The sequence below is a fragment of the Arvicanthis niloticus genome, chromosome 25 (assembly GCF_011762505.2).
Source record: "Arvicanthis niloticus isolate mArvNil1 chromosome 25, mArvNil1.pat.X, whole genome shotgun sequence".
Taxonomy (NCBI): Eukaryota; Metazoa; Chordata; class Mammalia; order Rodentia; family Muridae; genus Arvicanthis; species Arvicanthis niloticus.
The window spans coordinates 20,457,994-20,481,495 of NC_133433.1; the positions used below are offsets into that span (position 1 = coordinate 20,457,994).

A 23,502-nucleotide genomic window follows, 5' to 3' on the forward strand; every position below is an offset into this window, starting at 1 on the left:
TTCCTGCAGTATGGTTACAAACACTTAGGTCAACAGTGCTCTTGTAGAGGACCAAAGGAGGATGGGGGTTTCTGGAGTGACGGGATGTAATGTCAGCCGCTTCTTCTTTGAAAAGCAGGCACCCATCCCCTTTGGCATTCTGGAGTCCTGTGAGGGTGGACGCTGGAGAGGACCGACAGTCACCAATGTGCGGGACCACAGCGACACCTGGCTCTGCTCTGGTCTGAGTGTCCTCCTTTCTCTGCTGAGCTGCAGAGATCTGCTGGGGCGTGGCCTCTTGCTGGGGGCGTGGCCTCAGGGTCGGAGGGCACGCGAAGCGGGTGTCATGGCGACCTCCATGCTGGGTTCAGTCCCCGGCCCAAGGCCATTCGGTTTAGCTAGCCTGTTCCGTCGCCGGCCGCCTCGGGATGCTTGGGAACCTGTGCGGCGCCTGCCGGGGCCCTCGGCAGCTCGGCGCAGCGTGGCGGCGGCCAGCGGGCCGGCCATCCCCGGTTCCCACCTCTACTGCCTGGAGCTGCTGAGGTGAGCGGCCCTGCCCCGGGGACATCCCCGAGGACCCAGAGCCTGTGGAACGAGGAGAGCTGAACCCCGAGCCTGGGACTGTGTCCTTCCGGCCCTGCGTTCTGCTGGGTTCCGCGCGGGTGGCCGGAGGAGGCCGCAGGCCTGTTCACGTGGCCGTGGAATCCTGGCTCAACACATCACTCTGCCTGAACCCTAATTTTAAGGGACCCTACAACCTTTGCATACATTGCACGGACAGTGAGTTTAACACCGTTAACTGGCTTTGAGCTCTGTGTGCTCTGCACGATTAAAAGTAACTCACGTGGGCTGCGGAATTTTAGGTCTGTCAGTAGGGTGCTTGCCTAGTGTGCTACGGTAAACCCGTCTCACAAAACTAAAGTTTTGCTTACAAAAATAAAGTCTAAAGAGACTTATTCAACACTCCTTACAAGTTGTGATTTCCATCAAGAGATTTTAAGAGTTAGAGCGTTTAGGAATTGGAGAGATGGGTTACCGTAGATTAAGTGCACAGGCTGTGCTGGAGGACCAGGTTTGATTCCCAGGACCACATGAGATATAATGCTCTCTTCTGGCCTTCTTGGGCACTAAGTAGGCACATGGTACATAAACATACGTGTAAGCAAAACACTCATACACCTAAAAATAAATACAATTTTTAAATGAAGTTTAATAGTTTCAAGGGATTTGCCCGAGATTTACAAGGACAACCTCATAACTTGTGTTTTGTTCACCTGGTACCAGCAAAGTTCTTCCTTAGACATATGTGGGAGTGTGGGGATGGGTTGGGCCTGCCTTGGAACTGAACCCTATGAATAATCTATGGCTTAATTACTTCCACCCACACCACCCCTGCATTTCACCCTTCCTTGCTAACAGCAGCTATCTGATACGGTTTTGTTTGTTTTCAGACAGGGTTTTTATGTAGCTATGGTTGGCCCCCTAGACCAGGATGGCCTGGAACTTTGCTGGTCTCTGCCTCCCAAGAGCCACCATCTTTTTTTGTTTTGTTGTTTTTGCTATGTGTTATTTTTATTTCACGTGTATGAGTGTTTTGCCTGTATGTATGTACTGTGTGCATGCTTAGTACCACAGATCAGATTCCCTAGAACAGCTGTGAGCCAATGTGAAGGTGGAAATCGAACCCGGGCCCTCTGGGAGAATGGCTAGTGCTCTTAAAGTACTCAACCATCCCTCCAGCCTCAGTATCTGGTTTTAAAATGCCTGCTTTCAAGGGCTTCTAAGCTTCACTAAAATAACTAAATCACCTTGGACTTGACTAGGGAAGTAAATCTGAGAAATGCAGTTGCTTCTGTGTTTGGATTGCCCCCACCCCGAGCAAGCACTGAGTTTACAAGCATTGGCTGTCACCCTGCCATGTCTGGTTGCTGTTTTCTTAGGCTGCTGGAGGCTGAACTCAGAGCCTGGTGATGTTAGACAAGCTCTGTCCCACTGAGCTATATGACAGCCATTATAGTCCTAGACAACTTCTCGAGTGTTTAAGAAAGCTGGCCTTGAAATCGTGAAACTGTGGACTTGCAGTCTCTGGCTGTAGCCTCCCCAGTATACACCATACCCATTCTGTGGATACTCAAATTTCTGTAGGCTTTTGCCAAACTTGTTTCTGGTGTTCTTTTGACAATCAGTCTTTCCATTCTTTGAGTCTTTGCTTTATGTTTAAGATGTTGTTAGCTTGTTTTATATTTTCTCTGGCCCCAGCTTGGGACATCATTCTTTCAAGAATGCCTGGAGGTCTTAGGAACCAATGTCTATATTTAGGTAATTGGTATTATTTGTTGATGCTGGGGGTGTGGGGATTATTTGTGCTTCTAGACTCTTTTAGCAAATGCAGAAATACATACACACATTGTTTTTGTTTGTTTGTTTGTTTGTTTGAGATAGGGTTTCTTTGTGCAACAGTCCTAGCTGTCCTAGAACTCACTCTGTAGTCTACCTCTGCCTCTTGAGTGCTGGAATTAAAGGCATGTGCCACCACCTTGCTGGTTTATATATCTTATTTCTGTGTCTTTCTATGTATATGTAATAAAAAAACATACTTAAACTATTTTTATTTATACCTGCCTCCACAGTGTTTTTTGTTGTTATTTTGAGACAGTTTCATGAGGCCTAGGCTAGCCGTAAACTCCTGATACTGCTACCTTCACTTCTGAAATGCTGGGATTGTAGCATGTGTCAACATACCTAGCTCTGCTTTCTTCTTTTATAGCTCATTTCAGTTCTTTCTAAAAGCAAAATGTTCTGAAGCTTTACAAGTGCTTTGTAAATAAAAATAAAATAATAAAGATTTCCTTTTTAATGTGTTTGGGGTGATAAGCAGATACTGTTTCTTGGTAGAGAAATAGTTAAGAACTGAGGCCTGTTGTGATCCAAAGCTTCATTGTTTCTGGTTGGGTTTTGTCAGTATTTTGTGTGCAGCTTGGAAAGTGGAGACTAACTACCTTTTTTTTTTCTTTGTTTCTGTTTATTATAGGAAACGGGATTATGAAAGTTACTTGTGTTCCTTACTGTTTCCTGCAGAGTGTCAAAAGTCTGTTTCTGCACTGCGGGCCTTCAATGTGGAACTGGCTCAGGCTGGTATTAAAATATTAAAATATTATGACAAGATGGTTGTAGGGTGTGCTTGATACTGACCGGTAAAGAAATAGAGTAATCCATGTTAGACATACTTAAAAGTCATTGCTAGTGGTTTCTTTCTCATGCTAGCTACTCAGGCTTAATTAGTATCAAGAAATAAAACTGGTTGGTGAATTTAATGTTTCTAGAAATGATATTCTGGATTTTTAAGTTTTTCTGAGTGTGTTTCAGATTTGCATTTAGCATTGTCTGTTAATTGAATAAACTAATGAGACTCTTACTGCTTTCTCTAACAGTTTCATACTTTGTGTGTGTATTGAAGACTTACTGTGCAGTTTAATGGACTGTAGAGAGCAAGAGAGTCTTGCAGACCCTGGCTGCTTTTGTCTCAGAATTACAGAGGAAGAACAGAGCCCTCTTTCTCCTTGAGTGGACAGAGCACAGGAGGATAGAGGACAAGTTTGGAATGGGGTGGAAATGGAGAAATTTTAGTCAAATGGTTGGTCTTCTCTGACAGCAGCAGATAGGTCAGATACTGGAAGTGTGGCATCTCGAACACAGTGGCACATGTACGAAAACCACAGTGCGTTCGTTATCCACGAAGGAGTGAGCTGAATTTGTATAGACTGAGCTACTGCCTCTGCTAGTGCCAAGCAGTGTGCACCTCCCCGTAGCTCACCTTTCCACAGGAGCCTTGGCTACCACCTTCTGTCCTCCTGCCTGCAATTTCCCAGGGACACTGAGGCACCCGCCAAAGCTCTAGGAACAGGTGGAGCTACCAGGATACAGACACACACACACACACACACACACACACACACACACACACGTTGTTCATTTTCAGCTTGCCTTCTTGGCATAATTGCGTGGCATTAGTAAACTCCCAAGGCTAGCATGCCCTTATCAATAATCTTAGCTCCGCACCTCCCACCTGCCCTAAACTTTAGTTGCTCAGTTACATCTAGCCCCTGCTAAACACCCCTGACCACCCGCCTGTAGGAGCAGCTTATGTACCCACTCCGTTTTGAGATCTCACATGGCTGGTTAACTTTTCTCTATCAGAAGCAGTGCAAACTATCCTGTCCTCCCTGTCTGTCTGCTTGCCTCCAGGAGGCAAGTCCCACCTATCCCTTCCATCCAGCAATTGGCTCATGGCTTCTTTACAGACAGATCAAGAACCAATTGGCGAACAGCACTGTAGCATCAGAACTACCCCTACAGTCTTGTTTGTTTGTTATTTTGTTTTCTGATACAGGATCGCACTATGTATCCCTGGCTTTCTTAGAACTCACTGTGTAGACCAGGCTACCCTACAACTCACAGAGATCCACCTGCCATTGCCTTCCAACTGCTAGGAATAAAGTCGTGTACCATGCCAACCTCCAGGCAGTTAGTTATCACTGTGAGAGTAGGAAAATCTTCCTTGGTTTATCATTTTTTTTAAAAAATATTTATTTTAAAAACTTTGTGTGTATGAGTGTTTTGCCTGCATGTGTGTACATACACTGAATGTGTGCCTGGTACCCATGGAGGTCGGAAAAGGGGGTTGGAGCTACTGGAACTGGAGTTACAAATGGTTGTGAGCCACCACGTGGGTGCTTGGAACCAAACACCTCTGCAGGAACCAAGTGCTTTTGACTGCTGAGCCATCCTTCTCATCCATCTGTTGGTTCACTGGTTCTGACGGAGAGACGTAGAGCTGATTACCCTCATACAATTGATGCTGAATAATTGAAATTAGTCACCCAAAAAAAAAAAAATCAAGTTGCAGATTTGGGATCCACAGTACAGGAGCAGTTCAGAGCTGATTTCGTGACGCTCCTGCAGCTGAGTCTGTCACTGTGTCTGTTACAAAAAATGCTTCTGACTATGTGAACAAAGAAAACGCATACTTTACATAAACAAGTATTGCAGCAGTCCAAATACCATAATGGGTCTCACAGGACATAAAGCAGATTTGGAGCGGAGTGACCCGATTGCTGAAGGACATGGCTTGCTTTGATTTTGAGATAGGCTCTCATGTAACCCAGATGGACTTTAAACTTGTTATACAGCTGAGGGTGTTTGGTCCTCTTGTGTCCACCTGTCACGTGCTAAGGTCACAAGTAGTCCTGTTACCCAGCTCAAGGAGAAACAGCTTTTATTGTTATCATTAATTTTATTTTATGTGTATAAGTGCTTGCCTGTGTGTGCCTCTGTATACCATGTGTGCAGCTGGTGCCTGGGCAGACAAGAGGATATCGGATCTCCTGGAACTGTGGTTACAGATGGCTGTGAGCACCGTGTGGGTGCTGAGAATTGAACTGGGGGTGGGTGCTGTGGTGGGGGGTGCTCAGGAAGAGCAGCCTGAAGCATCTCTCCAGCCTCAAGAAACAACCTTTAAAGCGGTGAGATGTCTCAGCCTGGCAACCTGAGGCCGATCCCTGCAAACGACATACGGCTGGAAGGAGCGAGCTGACTCCAGAGCTCCCCTGTGACCTCCACAATTAACTTAGACATAGTCTTATTCTGTAGCCCAGGCTGGCCTGGAACTTACTACATAGCCCAGGCTGGCCTTGAGCTCACATCGGTTGATTATCCTGAATACTGGGATTATACGCATGAGCTATGACACCTGGCCTGTATATTATGCTGATAAAAGGTATTAGTAGCATCAAGGGAAGTGTGCATTCAGTCAGTTTATACTTTGTGTTGGCTCTGGAAAATGAAGTCATGTATTGACCACCATAGTAATGGTTTAGGACAGTTAGAGGAACTCAGATGTCCCCTCATAATAACTTGGTTTTCAAACAATAAGTTGTCTTTGTTTATTTCTATGCTGGGGTTTCCATACATAGACAGACAAGCACTCTACCACTGAGATAAGTCTCCAACCTAGAGGTTTGAAACTCTGCTTACAGGTTAAGGACTCAGTCTCTGAGAAAACAATTGGATTGATGCGCATGCAGTTCTGGAAAAAGGCGGTGGAAGATATTTACTGTGACAACCCACCACACCAGCCTGTGGCCTTTGAACTCTGGAAGGTAAAAGGAAAAAAAAATTATACACACACACACACACACACACACACACACACACACTCATATATGCTTATGTACACGTGTGTATACTACTTTTAATATATAACAGTTGTATTCGAGCCTACTTGTTGGATGTGATTCAGGGAATGCTGATGGTAGTAGCGTCGTCTTCCCTGAATAGTCTTGGGCTCCTTTAGTGTTCTGAGCTGTTTTGTCAGGTGTATTAGTGACTTGCCCTACTGCAGCAAAAGCAACTTAAGGAAGGAGGGGTTTGTTTTGGCTTATGGTTCCAGGGGTTCAGGTCACCTTGGCAGGGCAAGTACAGCTTTAGGAGCAGGAGGTAGTTGGTCACATTGGATCCATAGTCAGGACGCAGGCAGCAGTGAGTGCCGGTGTTCAGCTTGCTCCCCAGTTTAACCATGAGTGGGGGGTGTTGCACACATGCACGCGTGCATACTCGCATGTATGCATGTGCGTGTGTGTGTGTGTGTGTGTGTGTGTGGTGTACGTGCATGCCACTTAGGGTGGGTCAAAAGACTAGTGATTGACTGTAGGTATTTTTCTCTGTTGTTCTCCATCTTATTTTTTTGAGTTCAAATTTCTCACTGAATCTAGAATTAACCGTTTAGCCAGTGAGTCCCCAGGATTTTCTTGTATCTCCATCTTACTCTACCCTAACTACCCAGCACTGGGGTTATAGATGTGACCTCCATGCCTGGCTCTACATTGGTGCTAGAGATTCAAACTCAGACCCTTACACTATCAAAGCAAGTCTTTTACCCAGTCACCTATCTTCTGAGCTCGGTATTTTTGTGTGGGGCTATTCATGTCATATGTGGACATGCATGTGGCCCGAGACTGTCTTGAGTATCATTCTGTAGGCACCAGCTACTTTTGTTGTTGCTTGCTTGCTCTTTTGAGACAAGATCTCCTACTAAGCTCACTAAATAAGCTAACCTGACTGGCCAGTGCGTCCCAGGGTCAGCTAGTCCTTGCCTTCCTAATGCTGGGGTTACAAACATATCCCACTGGCCGTAGCTTTTCTCACAGGCTCTGGGGGACTCAGGTCCTTATGCTCAGATGGTAAGTGCTTCACTGGTTGAGCTACTTCACCACACTCTGTGGTGCTTCTTTAAATGGAATTAAATGTAATTTAATTAGATTTTATTTAGTATTCTTGTATAGGGGGCAGAGGGAAGGGGAAGGCCAGGTATGGGATGCCACAGAATACATCAGCATGGTACTCAGAGGACAAGTCAGCTCTCTGCTGTGCATTGAACTCAGGTAGTTGGGCTTGCTTGACAGGGGTGGTCATCTTTGAGATATCTTGCTCTCCTGTGTTGTTGTCGTTGTTAAGTGAAAAAAGAGGAATTTTGCCTATATATTATAAACTGCTTATGCACTTTCTACACAACTGTCTGCAGAATGGAAGCTGCAAGTTTGATACCATGGTAGGAACATTTCCATTCTCTCTGCTCAGCAGTTCTTTTTTGCCAGTTCTCGTTAATCTTTTGTGCAAGGAGATTTTCTCTCAGCATATCTAGAGAATGTGTGTCACTGCTCTTTAAGAGCAGCAGGTAGAGCTGGGTGGTAATGGCACATGCCTGTGTCCCCAGCACTTGGGAGGCAAAGGCAGGCAGATTTCCAAGTTCGAGGCCAGCCTGGTCTACAGAGTTCCAGGACAGCCAAGGCTATACAGAGAAACCCTGTTTAGGAAAGAAAAAAAAAAAGTAGCTGGGAAAGGCTTCAGAATCAAGTCCTGAACTTGAGTTTACCCCTTGCAAACTCAACTGAATTGCCTCCTTAAGATTGAACTGTGGGTGTCTCTGTGGGGCATTGTCTTGATTGACAATTGATTTAAGACGGCCAGCTCACTGTGGGCAGTCCCATCCCTAGGCAAGTGGTCCTGAGCTGTACAAGAAAGCCAGTTGAGCAGAAGCCAGTGAGCAAACCAACAAGCATTATACTGCTTCATTATACTGTGGTTTCTGCTTCAAGTTCCAGCTTGTGGTAGTGCCTTGACTTGTCTTATAGGTGGACTGTGATCTGGAAGCCAACTAAACCTTTCCTCCCTAAGTGTCTTTTGGTCAGAGTATTTTATTATTACAGCAACAGAAAGCAAACTAGAGCCGTGCACGAGCTCTAGCCCCAGTCTGGGTTAATCACTTACAAGTGCCTCTCTTCTCTTGTATTCTGAACTTTGTCTCTCCTTTTCCCTCCTTCTTAATGTGTTCATATGTACACACATATGTGTGTTTGTATGTATGTGTGCATATATGTAAATGTATATATTCACACAAATAATTTTTCTAAATCATCTGTGTGTTATATCATTTCCATAATCTAAGTATTTTAGGATTTCCTGAGAATGAGGATGTTTTGCAGCCGAGTATAGCAATACTTACTCTAATCCAAATGCTTGGGAGGGGGAGGTAGGAAGACTAGACGTTACAGCCCAGGCTGTGTGCCAAGGCCCCCTCCCCCCACAAAAATAGAGACAAGTCTCTCATAGCTAGAACAGCCTGTAAATTCAGTAAATTTACTCCCCCACCCCACTCCATGTCTCACTGTAACAAAGTGGCTTGGAGTTCACCATGTATCCCCTGGCTGGCCTAGAACTTGTAGCAATCTTTTTGCCTCAGCAAATCTCAAGTGCTGAAGTTGCAGATGTGCCTCTTCATACCCCCCAGAGACTTAGGCTTTTTTGTTTTCTGTGGTAAGGAGGGCTGAAGCTAGGGCTTTGCACCAGCAAATGGACCAGGCAAGCACCCTACCAATGGACATACAGCCCAGCCCTTGCCAACATTTTTTAAAGAAGTATTATCAGTCCTAACTTGTCTTTTTCTCTCTGGACATTCATCTTGTGTTTGTCTAATAATTTCTCATTAGATATATGTTATAGATTCTTGGCTGGAGTGTTAATAGGAAATGTGTCCTCAAAGTGCCACTTCTAGAAGGACACTTGTCCACCCATTTTTGTTGGCTTGTCTGTCTGTCTGTTTTTGTCTATCTATCTTCCATCCATCTATCTATCTATCTATCCATCCATCCATCTATCCAGCTAACTATCTATCATCTTCCTATCTGTCTATCTATGAGAGAAATATTGTATTTTATCTATATATTGGTTTTTTGGGACAAGGTTTTTATAGGTGGCCCTTGCTGTTCTGGACCTTGCTTTGTAGACCAGACTGGCTTTGAACTCAGAGATCTGCCTGTTTCTGCCTCCCAAGTGCTGGGATCAAACAAAGGTATGCACTGTCACCACCCAACAGTATAAAAGGAGCCTAAAGTTCAAAGGAAGTAGACTATTAAGGGTGTGCCAGTACCGCAGGAAGAAAGTGTGTGGAGCCTTACAGAGTCACCTTACAGGAAATGACCTGATGTCTCTTCAGCACCGATGCCTATCTGATGGGTTGTAACGAGTGTTCCTAACCTACCTTTGCAGTGTACTTTGTTCATATCGAGAGAAGACATTTCTAGAACCTTCTAAAAATGCCTAACATTCTTGTTTTTTAGGCCGTCAAGAAACATAACCTGACTAAAAGATGGCTCATGAGAATCATTGATGAAAGAGTAAGTCCTCCGGAGTTATCCAAGTCTTACATTCTCTTCCCTTCCTAATGCTGAGGTTAATTATTCATGGAGGAAAAGTTTTGTATTAATGTTTTGGAGGAAGGAAACTTAGAGAACAAAGGTATTTTTCCATAGTCCATCCCCACATCCTTACCTGCCACTTCCTCTCCCTCTTGTTGGAGTCAGGTAGGGACCAGTACCCCGACAGGAGGCCAGCACTGAGCGTGTGTTTGTGTGTGTCTGTGTGTCTGTGTGTGTCTGTGTTCCAAGGTCTGTAATTACAGGCATAAGCCACCATGCCCAGATAACTGATTTTATTTCATGTATATTCTAACTCTTTTCATTAACTTCATTGGCTTTTAAAATAAACAAACAAACAAACCCTAGTCACATCATTTGATCAGCAAACACAGGTATACCTGCTGTCCTGGAACTCACTCTGTAGACCAGGCTGGCCTTGAACTCAGAGATCCATCTGCTTCTGCTTCAGAAGTACTGGGATTAAAGGTGTGTGATACCACCACCTGGCCACGTATGTATCTTAAAAAGACTTTCTGGGCTAGGGATGTGGCTCAGTGGTAGAGCTTTTGCAATGCTAGGTTTAATCCCTAGCACCAGAAAAACTAGATGAGTGAATAAGAAGGCAACCAGAAGAGTGCTGTTTGAAGAGCATAGTCACAGTACCACACTCTGTATGATCACCGTGCCTTAACATGACTCACTTCTTCAAGCATGATCACCATGCCTTAACATGACTCCTTCCTTGATGTCATCAAGTGCCAGAGTATCTTACACATATATTTATGTGCCCTGGTGCTTAGATGTGTGTCTAAGAAATAAAGAATTGGTAGACATTGCTGGTAAATTCTTAGAACTGAAGTCTGGCCCATCTGAGCTGCTTCTTGCTCTGTGCCCTGGCACCATTTTTGTAGTCTAGTTAATGCATTCTGGGTCAGTGTCCTCCTTAGCCCAATGTTTAATCACACATCATGGTCAGGAAAATGTACGTTTTATTTACTTATTCCTTGATTTTTTTTCCCCCCAGACAGGGTCTCAGGTATGCCAGGGTGTCCTTGAACTCACTATGTAGTGCAGGATGACCTTGAACCTGTGATCTTGCTTTTGCTTCTTGAGTGTATAGATTACAGGTCTGTGCCACTATGCCTAGTTTCACGTTGTTCTGGGAAATCAAACATGGGTTTATGAATGCTGCCCACTAGGCCACATCCCTGGCTCTTAAATTTTTATCATTAATTTTTTGAGATTTTAAAAATTTATGGGATTTTTTAGTTCAAGGCCAATCTGGTCTACAGAGTAAGTTCCAGGATAGCTAAAGATACACAGAGAAACCCTGTCTCCAAAAACAAAAATAAACAAACAAACAAACAAATTTATGTGTGTAGGTGTTTAGTCTACATGTATACCTATGCATCATGTGTACACATTGTCCAGGGAATCCAGAAGAAGGGGTTGAATCTTCTGGAACTAGAGTTAGATGGTTGTTAGTCATTTTAGATAGACATTATGCTGAGAATTGAACCTGGGTCATCTGAAAGAGCAAGTGCTCTTAACCACCAAGTCATCTCTCTAGTCCTAGAATGTTTGAGACAGAACCTTTCTGTAGATCCCTGACTGGTAGAACTCACCAGTGGTCAGTTAGCCCTGAGCTTGCAGCAGTGTCCTGAGTGCTGGAGTGACAAGCGTGCCTTTATGCTCAGCCCCAGCACTTAGTGTCAAAGGGAGGCTGGGTAAAAGTAAGGGACTCAGGTTACCTATTTATTTATTTACTTGTTAAAATCAGGTCTCATGTAGCCAGCCTGTTCTGAAAGTAAGGGTGATCTTACTGTCAGATCACCCCGCCCCACCTCTGGAGCGGGGTCACGGGTATATTCCATCCTGTCCAGCTTGCTCAGTCTCCAGTCTCCATGTAGTCCTTCTCTAAGTGTCCCCTCCTTGGTCCTTGTCTCCTCCTCCTTCAGTTAGTAAGCTGTCTCTGCAGAACATAGCTGTTGAGCTGTAGTGATCAAACTGTACGGTATTGGCAAAGGATGGACATACAGATCGGTGGTACAGACACACAGGCCAGGGCCAGGCAAGGTGGCTCAGCAAGTAAAAGTACTTGCTGCAGAAGCCTCATGACCTGAGCTTGACCCCTTGATCCCACAAGGTGGCAAGTCAGAACTGACTTTCCAGAGTTGTCCTATGACCTCTACATGTCAACCTGGAACAGCCATACCTGCACTCACATATGCAGACACAACAAAAAATCAATTACCAAAAAAATTATAAGCAAGCAAGCGGTGGTGATGCACACTTTTAATCCCAGCACTCAGGAGGCAGAGGCAGGTCGATCTCTGGGAGTTCAAAGCCAGCCTGGTTTATAGAGTTAAGTTCCAGAACAACCAAGGCTATTACAGAGAAATCCTGTCTCAGTTTGGGGGTCGGGTGGGGTGGGGTGGGGCAGATACAAAACATATATTTATAGTCAATTGACTATCTGAACAATTTTCCGAATTGTCGGAAAAGTATTGTTTTCAACAATTGATGCTGGGACCAGGGGGTATACACTTGCAAAAGAAGGAATCTGACTAGGTGTCATGGTGCAGGTCCACAACTCCAGCCCTTGGCATGTGAGGACGAGGGTTCAAGGACATACTTAGGCACATTCATAGCAGGCAGCTTGGTTTACCTGAGACCCTGTGTCAAATATACTAAAACTAACTAACTAGACTGAGTTATTATAATCATATGAGGACCGCTGCCTCATACTGACTTATGAGGGTCAGCAGTATGGTTTGATGGCCTATGCAGAAACCAAACACTCTGGAGTTTTGATGTAAAGTATAAAAGTATAAAGTATAAATCTTCGTGATTTTAAGTTGAATGATAGTTTCTTAAGTATGATATCAATGACACATATAAGAAAAAAGAGATATTAAAATTCCTTAAAATTAAAAGTTCAAAAGGTTGAAAACCCAGAGAGAATAGGAAACACTGTCAGTTACTTGTCTGATAGGGGCTTAATACGTGAGATATATCAAGAACTCTCAATTCAGCAATAGAACACCCACCTAGACATGTCGGCAGAGAAGATACACACATGACCAGTAAGAACCTAAGAAAGTGAAACCCCTTGCCTGTGGGGTTTGTGCATTTATACTATTCTTGAACCTTATTTTGTGAGGTGATTTGATTTGTGAGCACCAATATGTAAGACTTTGATGGGGCAAATATTTTTGCTTTTTGAGACAGGGTCTCATGTAGCCCTGTTTGGCCTGACATTTATATAGAATTTTTAAAAATTTATGTAGAGTGAAAAATATACTTAAATAATATACTTAAATTATTATCTTATATGTATGAATGCTTTGTACAGCATGTGCAAGTGTGCCTGAGGAGGTCAGAGGGCATTGGATTCCCTGACATGTTAAGAACAGAACCTGGGGCCTCTATAAGAGCAGCAAGTACTCTTAACCACCGAGACGTCATCCAGTCCCCTGTCTAGCTAGTGTGCTCTCTCTCTCTCTCCTCTCTCTCTCTCTCTCTCTCTCTCTCTCTCTCTCTCTCTATATATATATATATATATATATATATATATATATGTGTGTGTGTGTGTGTGTGTGTGTGTGTGTGTGTGTGTGTGTATACACATACATATACACACATATATGTCTCTCTATATACACACATATATATATAAATGCATGCTATATATATGTATATATTTGTTAACTTTTTTTTTTAATTTATGTATTTTTTTGCGGGGGAGGGGTTGTGCCACATGTATACAGGTGCTTCTTGGAAGCCAGAAGAGTGTCAGATCCCCTGGACTTACAGTTACAGGTATTTGTGAACTGCCTGATGTGGGTGCTGGGAATTGAAGTCAACTCCTCTAGAAGAGCAGTATGTGTTCTTAACCACTGGGCTATCTCTCCAGCCCACCTAGCTATATTTTAATCTTTATTGTTCACTAAACAAATCTGTTAAGTGATATTCTTATTTATTTTAGGCAAAAAAAACAAAAAAAAACAAAAAAAAAACAAAAAAAAACCAAAAGGTACTTTTTGGGCTGGAGAGATGGCTCAGTGGTTAAGAGCACTGGCTGCTCTTCCAGAGGACCTGAGTTCAATTCCTCCCATCCACATGGCGGCTCACACTTGTCTGACTACAGTTCTAGGGCTTCTGAGACTCTCGCACAGACATCCATGCAGGCAAAACTCCAGTGAATATAAAATGAAAGTAAATTATATAAAAAATAGTACTTTGTATTATAAAATAATAATTTAGTAAACTTCATTTGTATTTCCTTTGACTTCAGGAAAAAAATCTGGATGACAAAGCATACCGCAGTATCCAGGAACTTGAAAATTATGCCGAGAACACACAGAGTTCCCTGCTGTACCTGACACTGGAGGTGCTGGGTGAGCTGCTTGTCTGCTTCCGATCTCAGATTGCACTTTCAATGTCTCTCTGTGTTGTCCCCACAGTAACATTCCCCCTTGAGACAGTGTTTCACTGTGCAGCCTAGACTGGCCTCAAACTAGAGGCAATCCTTCTGCCTCAGCCTCCCTAAATGCTGTGATGACAAGCACACACTCTCATGCTACAACTTTTACTTAGTTATTTTTGAGACATGGTCTCATGCTATGACCATGGCCAGCCAACTCAGTATGTAGACCAATGTAGTCTTGAACTCACTGGAATCCACCTACCTCTGCCTCCTGAGTGCTGGACCGAAAGGCGTGCTGCCAGCCAGCTCGGATCTCATAGTCAGAGAGAGTGCGCTCTGCATTCTGTGCTCTCAGAAGTACTTAGTGCCTCCTGATAGTGCTCTGGGTCAGAGCTGGTGGTGCCACGGCTTTTCCTTTCCTACAGTCCCTCCTTCAGTCCCTCCTTCAGTTCCTCCCTGTCAGGAATTCTCCCCATGGGGAAAATAGAATAAAAATACACCTCCAAATTTTAGGAGATTTCCCTCTCCTCCCCTTTAAGAGTATTGAATGGGCTCTTTCCTGTTGTCTTGCTCCAGGCTGGTGGTATCTTACTGTCAGAAGGCGATTACTGAGGCCAAGGACAGTAGTATCTCACTCATTTGAGGAGGTTGACCTGTCTTGATGTCACACCTCAGAACAGTCCCTGTTGAATGTCCCAGGCCTGTCCTGATGCACCCTAACAGGAAGGTTGTAGGAAATTGCTTAGAAGAAATCAAACATTTGTGGCATTTCCCACAAAGGCTGATTTTGTTCTTAGTGTGTTCTTGGTGTGCTGAAGTTGGAGTTAACAAGAAGAGGTTTCCAGATGCCTGCCAGCAGGAAGATCCCTGACAGCCAGTTTCCGTCAGAAATCCTGCTTTCCAGATGTCAAACCGGAAGAATACTTTTGCTGTGTTTAGATGATGTCTTGTGCTGTATGTCTTGGCTTGTCATGCTTCCCGGACAATAGAGCAACCCTGTTTGGTTTCTGTGATTGTAGGTGTGAAGAACCTCCATGCAGATCATGCTGCAAGCCACATTGGAAAGGCACAGGGCATTGTCACATGCTTGAGAGCAACACTCTATCACAGTAGCAGGAGACAAGTGTTCCTGCCCATGGATGTCTGTGTGCAGGTGAGGCTGTTAGCAGCTGGTTCCCCGAGGACACCAGGAGGAGGGACGCTCTTTGTTTTGTTTCTTATATCTCTTATATCTCTGTTTGACAGGTATGCATGCCACTTCCTGCTTTGCCCTGATTAGTGAGAGAGAACCTTATACATCAAGCATGTAGGTGTCTGTAGTAAGAGGCCTGAATAGCGTGCACCATTTGTTCAAGTAGTTATTGTAACCCCACCTGGGCCTGCCTGTTATTTTATTGGTTGTAATAATTTTTTGTTGATTGTGTTTTGGGGAGGAAAAGGTCTTTGGTAGTTCAGGCTGAACTTCAACTCTTGAATCTCTACGTAGCTGAGGATGACCTTGAACCCTTGAACTTCTGATTCTCCTGCCTCCACCTCTTAAGTGCTGGCATTACCAACATTGGCTGCCTCACCCAGCTAGAATATGTATTTTAAAAATATTTATCAGAGCCAGGCAGTGGTGGTGCAGGCCTTTAATTCCAGCACTTGGGAGGCAGAGGCAGGCAGGATTTGCGGTCAGCATGGTCTAGAGAGCAAGTTCCGGGACAGCCAGGTCTACACAGAGAAACCCTGTCTTGAGAAACCGTTAAGGGGAGGGGAAGTGGGGGGGTAATCAGAACTTTTGGGTTTTGAGTGAGGTTCCTCATTGTCTGTCCTTTTAAACTTTTCAAAAGATAGATTTTATTGATGTGTCTGTGTGAATGTGTATATGCACATGGGTACCTGTGAAGGCCAAAGGATGCTCTCAGGTCCTCTGGGTGGGAGTTTCTGAGACACCAGATGTGGGTGCTGGAGCCACTTTGTTCTCTGCTGCGAATAGTCCTCTGCGAGAGCAGCAAGTACTCCTCCATGTTGAGCCGGCTCTCCAGCCCTCCTTTTAGTGTTTTTGTATTTTGTTATGCTGTCTTGTCTATTTCCTATATCACACACACTGTCCTGCTTGGGTTTTTCTAGAGAAATGGAACAAATAGAGTGAAAATATATCCTAAAGAGGAGTTATGACATTGGCTTGCCTCATGTCCAATAGCGGCTGCCTGCACACTGGAAAAACTGAGGACCTAGTCAGTCCCCATGGCTAGTTGCCTCAGCCATCCCAGCCTGGCACTGAAGGCCTTGGGGGGTGGGGGGTGTTCCTGGAGAGCTGCAGGTCTTTAGTGTACATTTAAAGTCCAGAAAAGCTGGCCTCCAGTGTCAGTGAAGCATGGCAGCAATGGTAGCAGCATGGTAACACTCACCAGCAGCAGTGGCAGATGGATACGCCAGCAAGGAGCAAAGGTGACAGGCAAAATCAGCACTATGTTTCATTCAAACATCTGGGAGACATCTTTGCCCCTTAGTTAATCCTTCCAGAAAATACCCTTAGAGATCTACCTATGAGCATGTCTCTTAGTTGGCTATATAGCCAATCAAGTTGACAAGGAAGATTGCCCCTCACACACTTATACACACACAATTTAAAAATTAGTCTTTGTCCTGTATATGCTGTCTGTCTGTCTGCTTTTTAAGCAGTATTGATTTTGAATGTGCTTATAGGTTCCTAACATTATATTTTCTTCCCAGCATAGTGTTTCACAGGAGGACTTTCTACGGAGGAACCAGGATAAAAATGTGAGAGATGTAGTATATGACATTGCCAGCCAGGCACACTTGCACCTGAAGCATGTAAGTAACCCTTTTCCCAGTCACTTAGGAAGTGACTGCCACTAGATTGGGCTGTTTCTGTGGCCTACTATGGACTTACAGATACAATAGCATTTCTGTAGTGTACTATGGATTCTTACCTTGACGGTCTTTATTCCAAACCCCTTCCACCCTTAGCTGATGGACACACCCTTCTGTGAGTGGGAAGCCTGAGTTTTCTCATGTGGGCTCCTCTGCTCATCCACAGAATGTGTCTGCTGTCCACACTGCCTGTCTCTCCTTCCTCCTAGAGCCCCATTCACAGCCAGCACTCTCAGTTGCTGTTACCTTTATGTCTGGCTTGTTGCTAGCCGCTGCTGGCTGGGTTTATGGCTGCCCCAGATTTCTAGTTCTGCCCTGCTGACTGCACACTCTGCTCTCACTGTTGCCTCAGTGGGAGCACATGCTCCCCGGCCTGTTCCTCCTGCTCAGATCAATGTGTCCTAACCACTTCAGTGCAACAATAACTGGGAAGAGGTCCCAACTGTCCCAAACTGAAGTCACTTTACCCTCACTCTTACTCTTTTTGGCCTTTCCACCGTGGAAATTATTTTTCGATCTGAATCTCCAATGGTTCCTAAACTTGTGTTCACTGAATCCATTTTTGTTCTTTAAGAGTTTTCTCCTCAGGAGGGGTTTGGTAGGAGAAGGTAATGGGAAGAAGAAGACTATGACATGAGTATACTGTGTGTGTGTGTGTGTGTGTGTGTGTGTGTGTGTGTGTGTGTGTGTGTGTGTCTGTCTGTCTGTCGTTCACACACACACCTGTGTATGAAATTGTGAAAGAACAAATCTTTTTTGAAACAGGGCTCCATGGTATAGCCCTGAATAGTCTGGAACTTACTGTGTAGATCAGGCTAGCCTCTGATTCAGAGATTGGTCTTCCTCCCCCCAGTTCCAGGCCTCTTTCCTTGGATAGAGTAACCTAAACTGAGAACTAGAGTTTCCAAGTGTTTGATTAATTTACTTGTGGTTGGGCATAATGGTGCATAGCTTTAATCCTAGAGGCAGGTGGATCTCTGAGGGCAACCTGGTCTACAGAGGGAGTTCCAGAACAACCCTGTCTCAGAAAAGAAAGAAAGAAAGAAAGAAAGAAAGAAAGAAAGAAAGGAAGGGAGAAAGAAAGAAAGAGAGAGAGAGAGAGAGAGAAAGAAAGAAAGGGAGAAAGAAAGAAAGAGAGAAAGAAAGAAAGAAAGAAAGAGAGAGAAAGAAAGAAACTTTAAAAAATTTAAAAAGGCAGCACTTGGGAGGCAGAGGCAGGCGGATTTCTGAGTTCGAGGCCAGCCTGGTCTACAGAGTGAGTTCCAGGACAGCCAGGGCTACACAGAAAAACCCTGTCTCAAAAAAGTAAAAAAAAAAAAAAAAAAAAAAAAAAAAATTAAAAAGGAAATAATAATTTAAAAATTGTATTTTTGGACTAGGACTAGAGACATGGCTCTGTGGTTAAGAGCACAGACTGCTCTTCCAGAGTTCAATTCCCAGAGTTCTTCTGAGTTCAATTCCCAGCAACCACATGGTGGCTCACAACCATCTGTAATGGGATTCGATGCCCTCTTCTACTGTGTGTCTGAAGCGACAATGTACTCACATAAATAAAAATAAATAAATAAATAAAATTGTATTTGTTGTAGGTGTTGGGGATTGACCTCAGGGTCTTCCATGTGCTAGGAAAGCTACCACTGAACTAGCATTCAGAGTCTCCAAGTCATTTTAAGTAGCCAAGATTGAAAACTACAGGTTTATTGGTTGCATAAAATGCACTCCTGGAAAATAGGGTTAGAGCAGTGGCTTGAAGAACCACATGGTGCTTTGGAGGCTTCCAAGAGGCACAAGAACACAGACAGTGCTGGTGTACACTCTAAAGCAAAAGCCTGCTGTAATCCAGTCCTGCCGCTTATTAATTGTGATTAGAACTCCACCAGGCCACAGAGGCCACATAGACAAGAGCATCATCTTACCTCCTAGCTCAGAGTTTTAGATAAATGAACTATCATATAAAGAGTTAATAATGATGCCTGCTGCACAGTAAGTGCAATAGAAGTTAGTTTTTGTCACCAGTAAGTAGAGCTGTGACATTAGTACTGCAGTAGAAAGCTCGCAGAGTGGGGTTTGTTTGTTTCAGTTGCTTTTGGTTTTTTGAGACAGGGATTTGCTATTTAGTGTCATTAGGAACTTTCCTTGAAGGCTACACTGGCCTTGGGTTTGTGATCCTCTTTCTTCAGTCCCTGACGTGCTGAGGTGATTGATGGCTGTGTGCTACCATGCCTGGCCCTGGAAGTATTTGCAACAAGAAAGATTGGGAGTGGCAGATGAGTGTCTGTCTCATCACATCTGGCCACACACAGCTTAGTCCTGGACACCTGACTGGGGCCTCCTAGGAACTAAGAAATGACAGACACTGAAGAAACAGTAGAGACACATACAGAGTCAGGTGGTCTGTTCTCGCTCTGATAGAGCAACTACTGGTCACCTGGAAACTCGGTGTTTATTGCTTGTAGCACCAGGAGGAGGGGACAGCTAGGGGTGTCTGTAGGTGAGCAGTCTTGGCCCTTAAAAGTCTGTATATTGTGTCAACATTCGAACACAATAGGGCAAAGTTTTGTCATTTCTCTGAGCCTGATTCAGGGAAAGAAGCTTTGTCATTCCCGTGGGTCTGAGGTGCTGGTGGGAGGGCTTGACATGCTTGTGCCCACGTTAATGACACCCAGGGTCTCCTATAAGTAAGCTTTACTTCCAACAAGGAAAAGGTGTTTGGAGAGATGTGCGTGTGTATATGCCAACAACCACAATGACACTTGATAATGACACTTGACTGTGACAAGATGGTGAGAGAGCAAGTCAGAGGCTGCAGTGTGTCCACACGTGGCCCACACTACTGCCAGGCAGTACCAGACGGTGTGTGCTTTGCTTGGTGCTCATCGTTGTCTGGTTATAATGCCATCTGAGGTGGGTGACATTTAGGAAGATGGGCTACTGGAAAATGCAGGATTGTGACTTTGGGAGGTCAGAGTCAGAGTCAGAGTCACCGAGTGAGAGGTCACTGTCAAGCTGTGAGTCCAGATGCTGTTGCTCAAGGAGACAGTGCCTCTGATGAGTGTGGGGCACAGAGGTGTGGGGCCACGCCCATTCATCAGCTGGGAGACAGTGCCATTTAATGGGAAGAACAGGAGAGCTGGGAGGCCCCATCCTGACAGCAGAGAGGACTAAAGCAAGTACCAGCATTCTTGTGCTGTGCAGAAGCTGAGACAAAGGTGACCATGGCGTAGAGAACCATGGACGGACGCAGAGCGATCTGAGTATGCTGTCGGGTGTAAACCACAGTGTGCAGTCAGGACATGCTCTTCCTAGTGTAACAGACAATGTAGAGACAGTTGTAGACGAAGGCCTGGAAACGGTAGGTCTGGCAAATGCAGGATGGCATCAGCCAGAGTGGACCAGATGGTTCAGACGGTGGAAGAGCCAGGAGTCAGGCTGAACCGAAATTGGGATTAATAATACAAAGACATTTGCATTGCAGGAAGAATAGTTGAGGCCTGGTCACCAGGGATCTAATCAGGATGACAGTGAAATAATGGAATAAAGACAGGAATGAGTCAGACAGAGGCAGGCCCCCTAGAGAGGGTCACCTGTGCATCTGAGCAGGAGACTCAGCTAGAAACAGGTGAGTCTTCACTTACCGCAGACTTAGCGTGAGGTGTGGTGAGGGAGTTGAGCAATGTCACGGCTAAGCCAGAAGCAGAAAGGGCTTTGGTAGGACAGAGCTGGTTTTGCTAAATCCATGAGGCTTTGAAGCTAGACTTGGGCAGCAGGATTGAGCTGTTTTCCTGCTTTTGTGAGAGGCCTTTGTCAAGTCTTTAAACTGCCACTGCTGCTTTGTGGTCACCATCAGAGGGAGGCTGTTTCTGAGCATCCTGACCAGTTTCTTTCCTTCTTCCTTTAAGGCGAGGTCCTTCCACAGCAGCGTCCCTGTGGAAGCATTTCCTGCTTTTCTTCAGACGGTGAGTGCTTCAGTGGAGAAGGCTGGGTGACTAGTGAGTAGACTGGGGACGTTTCTCATGTCTCCCAAGTCCCCAGAGTACTTGTTTTGTTTTGTTTCTCTACCTCATAGTGGCTGGATGAGTCTATGACAGCACATGTGTTTTCTGTGCTGTCGTCAGCACAGGCTCTGCAGCTGCTACCTTGTCCTTTTTCCTCTCTGCCTCTTTCTAGCCATGGGGCCTTAATTTCTTTAACCCCTGTGTTCCTCCATTATACTCAGTAAAATGAGAATTGTAGAAGAAGCTACCTGGTTGGAGTGTCTCCATGGTAACCTGACCATGTAGCGTCAGCTCACAGGTCATTGCTGAGCTGTCTGCATTGAAATAACCTGGAAACACTGTTTAAAAGGTAGCTTCCTGGGCTCAAATCCCCTTCCTGTGAGATGGCTCAGCCAGGAAAGGTTTCTTATATAAGCCTGTCAGTCTGAGTTCAACCCCCAGAAGGCATGCAGAGGTAGGAAAGAAGGGACTCCATAAAACACTTAGCTGTGGGGTCAGGGAGGTACCAGGGAGTGAAGGTGTTTGTGGTGCCATGTTGATCTGGAGCTCACAGTGTAAGAAGAGAACAGACTCCCCTGATCTCCACACACTGCATAATACACCATGAAAACCATCTAGAAGGAGATATTCTTGTTTGACATGGCCCAGGTCTATGCTGCAGAACTCCAGTGGGCACTGTGGATGTAGTCTGAGAAGGGCTTGGGGCCTCAGCATTATGGAGTGCAGGCTTAAGTGATTTTTGGCGTTACAGAGTGGCTCCTAAGGGCAGGCATGTAACTCAGTTGGTGGAGGCCTGACTAGCCAAGCCAGCCTCCATGGACTGAGTGTGGTCCTGCACACCTTCGAGGAGTGCCAGTGCCTGGGCGTAGAGGTAGGATAGTTTATCAATTAGCCAAAACAACAGACAACCAAAAATTAAAGAATACTATGCAATTCCCATTTTTCCTTAACCCTTGTGTGATAGGTGATGGGTAGGGCGGCTTTTATAGGGACCTGTGATTACTATTTTTGTCTGAAAATCTTGGTTTTTTAGCAAAAACAAACAGACCTATTGAACATCAGAAAATAATTTTTTAAAAGGTCAACTTGAGGGGCTGGAGAGACGTTCAGTGGTTAGGAGCACTTGCGCTCTTGCAGAGGACCTGAGTTTAATTTCCAGCCTCCCTGTCAGGCAGCTCATAATGAGCCATGAATCCAGCTGCAGGGATCCGATGCCCTTCTTGCCACCGCAGGTGCTGTGGGGCCCATAGGTAAATACATCCTTAGACAGGAATAGTCAGCTTGAGCTTCACGGCACGCCACATTTGGAGATGTTTCATTTTTCTTGACTAGTTTTTCTGTTTGTGATGACACACACTGTAATTCCACTGCTCCGGAAGCTAAGGGAAGGTGATTGGGTATTTGAGGCCAGTCTGGGATACCTGCTGATACTTAATAAGACTATTACAAAAAGAAAAACAGTTACTTATTTTTTGGTCTTTGGTATCAAACTCAGGCTCTCCCAGACTCTGGTCATTCCATTACCAACCTATTGGCTAGCTGGACATCTTCTCTAATGCCTCAGAAGCAGAAGCGCAGCTTCTCCAATGCTTAGGCCTTGGGCAAAATATTATATATATGATCAACAGAGGCCCAGTGTTCACGGCACTAGCTCTTCTGTGTCACACCCTCCTACTAGTTATAGCCTTACTGTGGTATATGTTTCTGGGGAGTTGTCTTTATTTTCTCTCTTTGAAAATTCTCGTTTTGTGGTAGAGTGTTGCAGTGGGTAAGAACACCACTGCTCTTCTAGAGGACCTGAGTCCAGTTCCCAGCACCTCATAACTGCTCATAACTGCCTGTGGCTCCAGCTACAGTCTTTAAAATACTTTCAACTTGGCCGGATATGATGGTGCACAGCTTCAATCCTGGCACTCAAGGGGCAGAGGCAGGAGGATCTCTGTAAATTCAATGCCAGCCTGGTCTTCTTAATGAGTTCTAGGCCCCTGGTGCTACATACATTTTCCTGTCTGGGAAAGAAAACATGTTTTTCTCATTTTGTAATATCACCTCAGGAAACCAAAATAGCTTTAATATTTGTACTTTTTTTTTTTTTTTTGAAACAATGTTTTACTTACTATGTAGCTCAGGTTAGCCTCTGTTTCATCATTTAGCACAGGCTGGCCTCAAACTCATGGAAATTCACCTTCTCCAATTTTCTGAGTGCTGCGATTGCAGGTGTGAGCATCATGCCAGGCTGTCCTTTCTCTTTTTAGGAAATGTAATAATTTTATGATCTAGTGACCGCTGTTCTCTTTCTCCAGGTTTCTCTAGAGGATTATTTAAAGAAAATCCAGCGAGTGGACTTTGATATATTCCATCCATCTTTACAGCAGAAGAATACATTACTTCCATTATCTTTGTATATTCAATCATGGCGAAAAAGATACTAAAATGATTTTATGTTGCTGATACTGATTTACTTTTA

General features: G+C 44.6%; 1 protein-coding gene across 2 annotated transcripts; it reads left to right on the plus strand.

Annotated features, from left to right (window-relative positions):
* Positions 1 to 276: 276 nt before the first annotated feature.
* Ndufaf6 (NADH:ubiquinone oxidoreductase complex assembly factor 6) lies at positions 277 to 23,486 on the plus strand. Of its 2 annotated transcripts, none has more exons than XM_076924202.1 (9): positions 277 to 522; positions 3,011 to 3,110; positions 6,015 to 6,137; positions 9,654 to 9,710; positions 14,029 to 14,131; positions 15,180 to 15,313; positions 16,879 to 16,980; positions 20,940 to 20,996; positions 23,339 to 23,486. In XM_076924202.1, exons 1-9 carry the CDS (start codon positions 326 to 328, stop codon positions 23,465 to 23,467), a joined length of 1,002 nt encoding a protein of 333 aa, XP_076780317.1. In that variant the 5' UTR covers positions 277 to 325; the 3' UTR covers positions 23,468 to 23,486. The 2 variants fall into 2 exon arrangements, with proteins under 2 accessions (XP_076780317.1, XP_076780318.1); XM_076924203.1 differs by having other exon boundaries at positions 378 to 522; positions 3,011 to 3,114.
* The last annotated feature ends 16 nt before the right edge of the window (positions 23,487 to 23,502 follow it).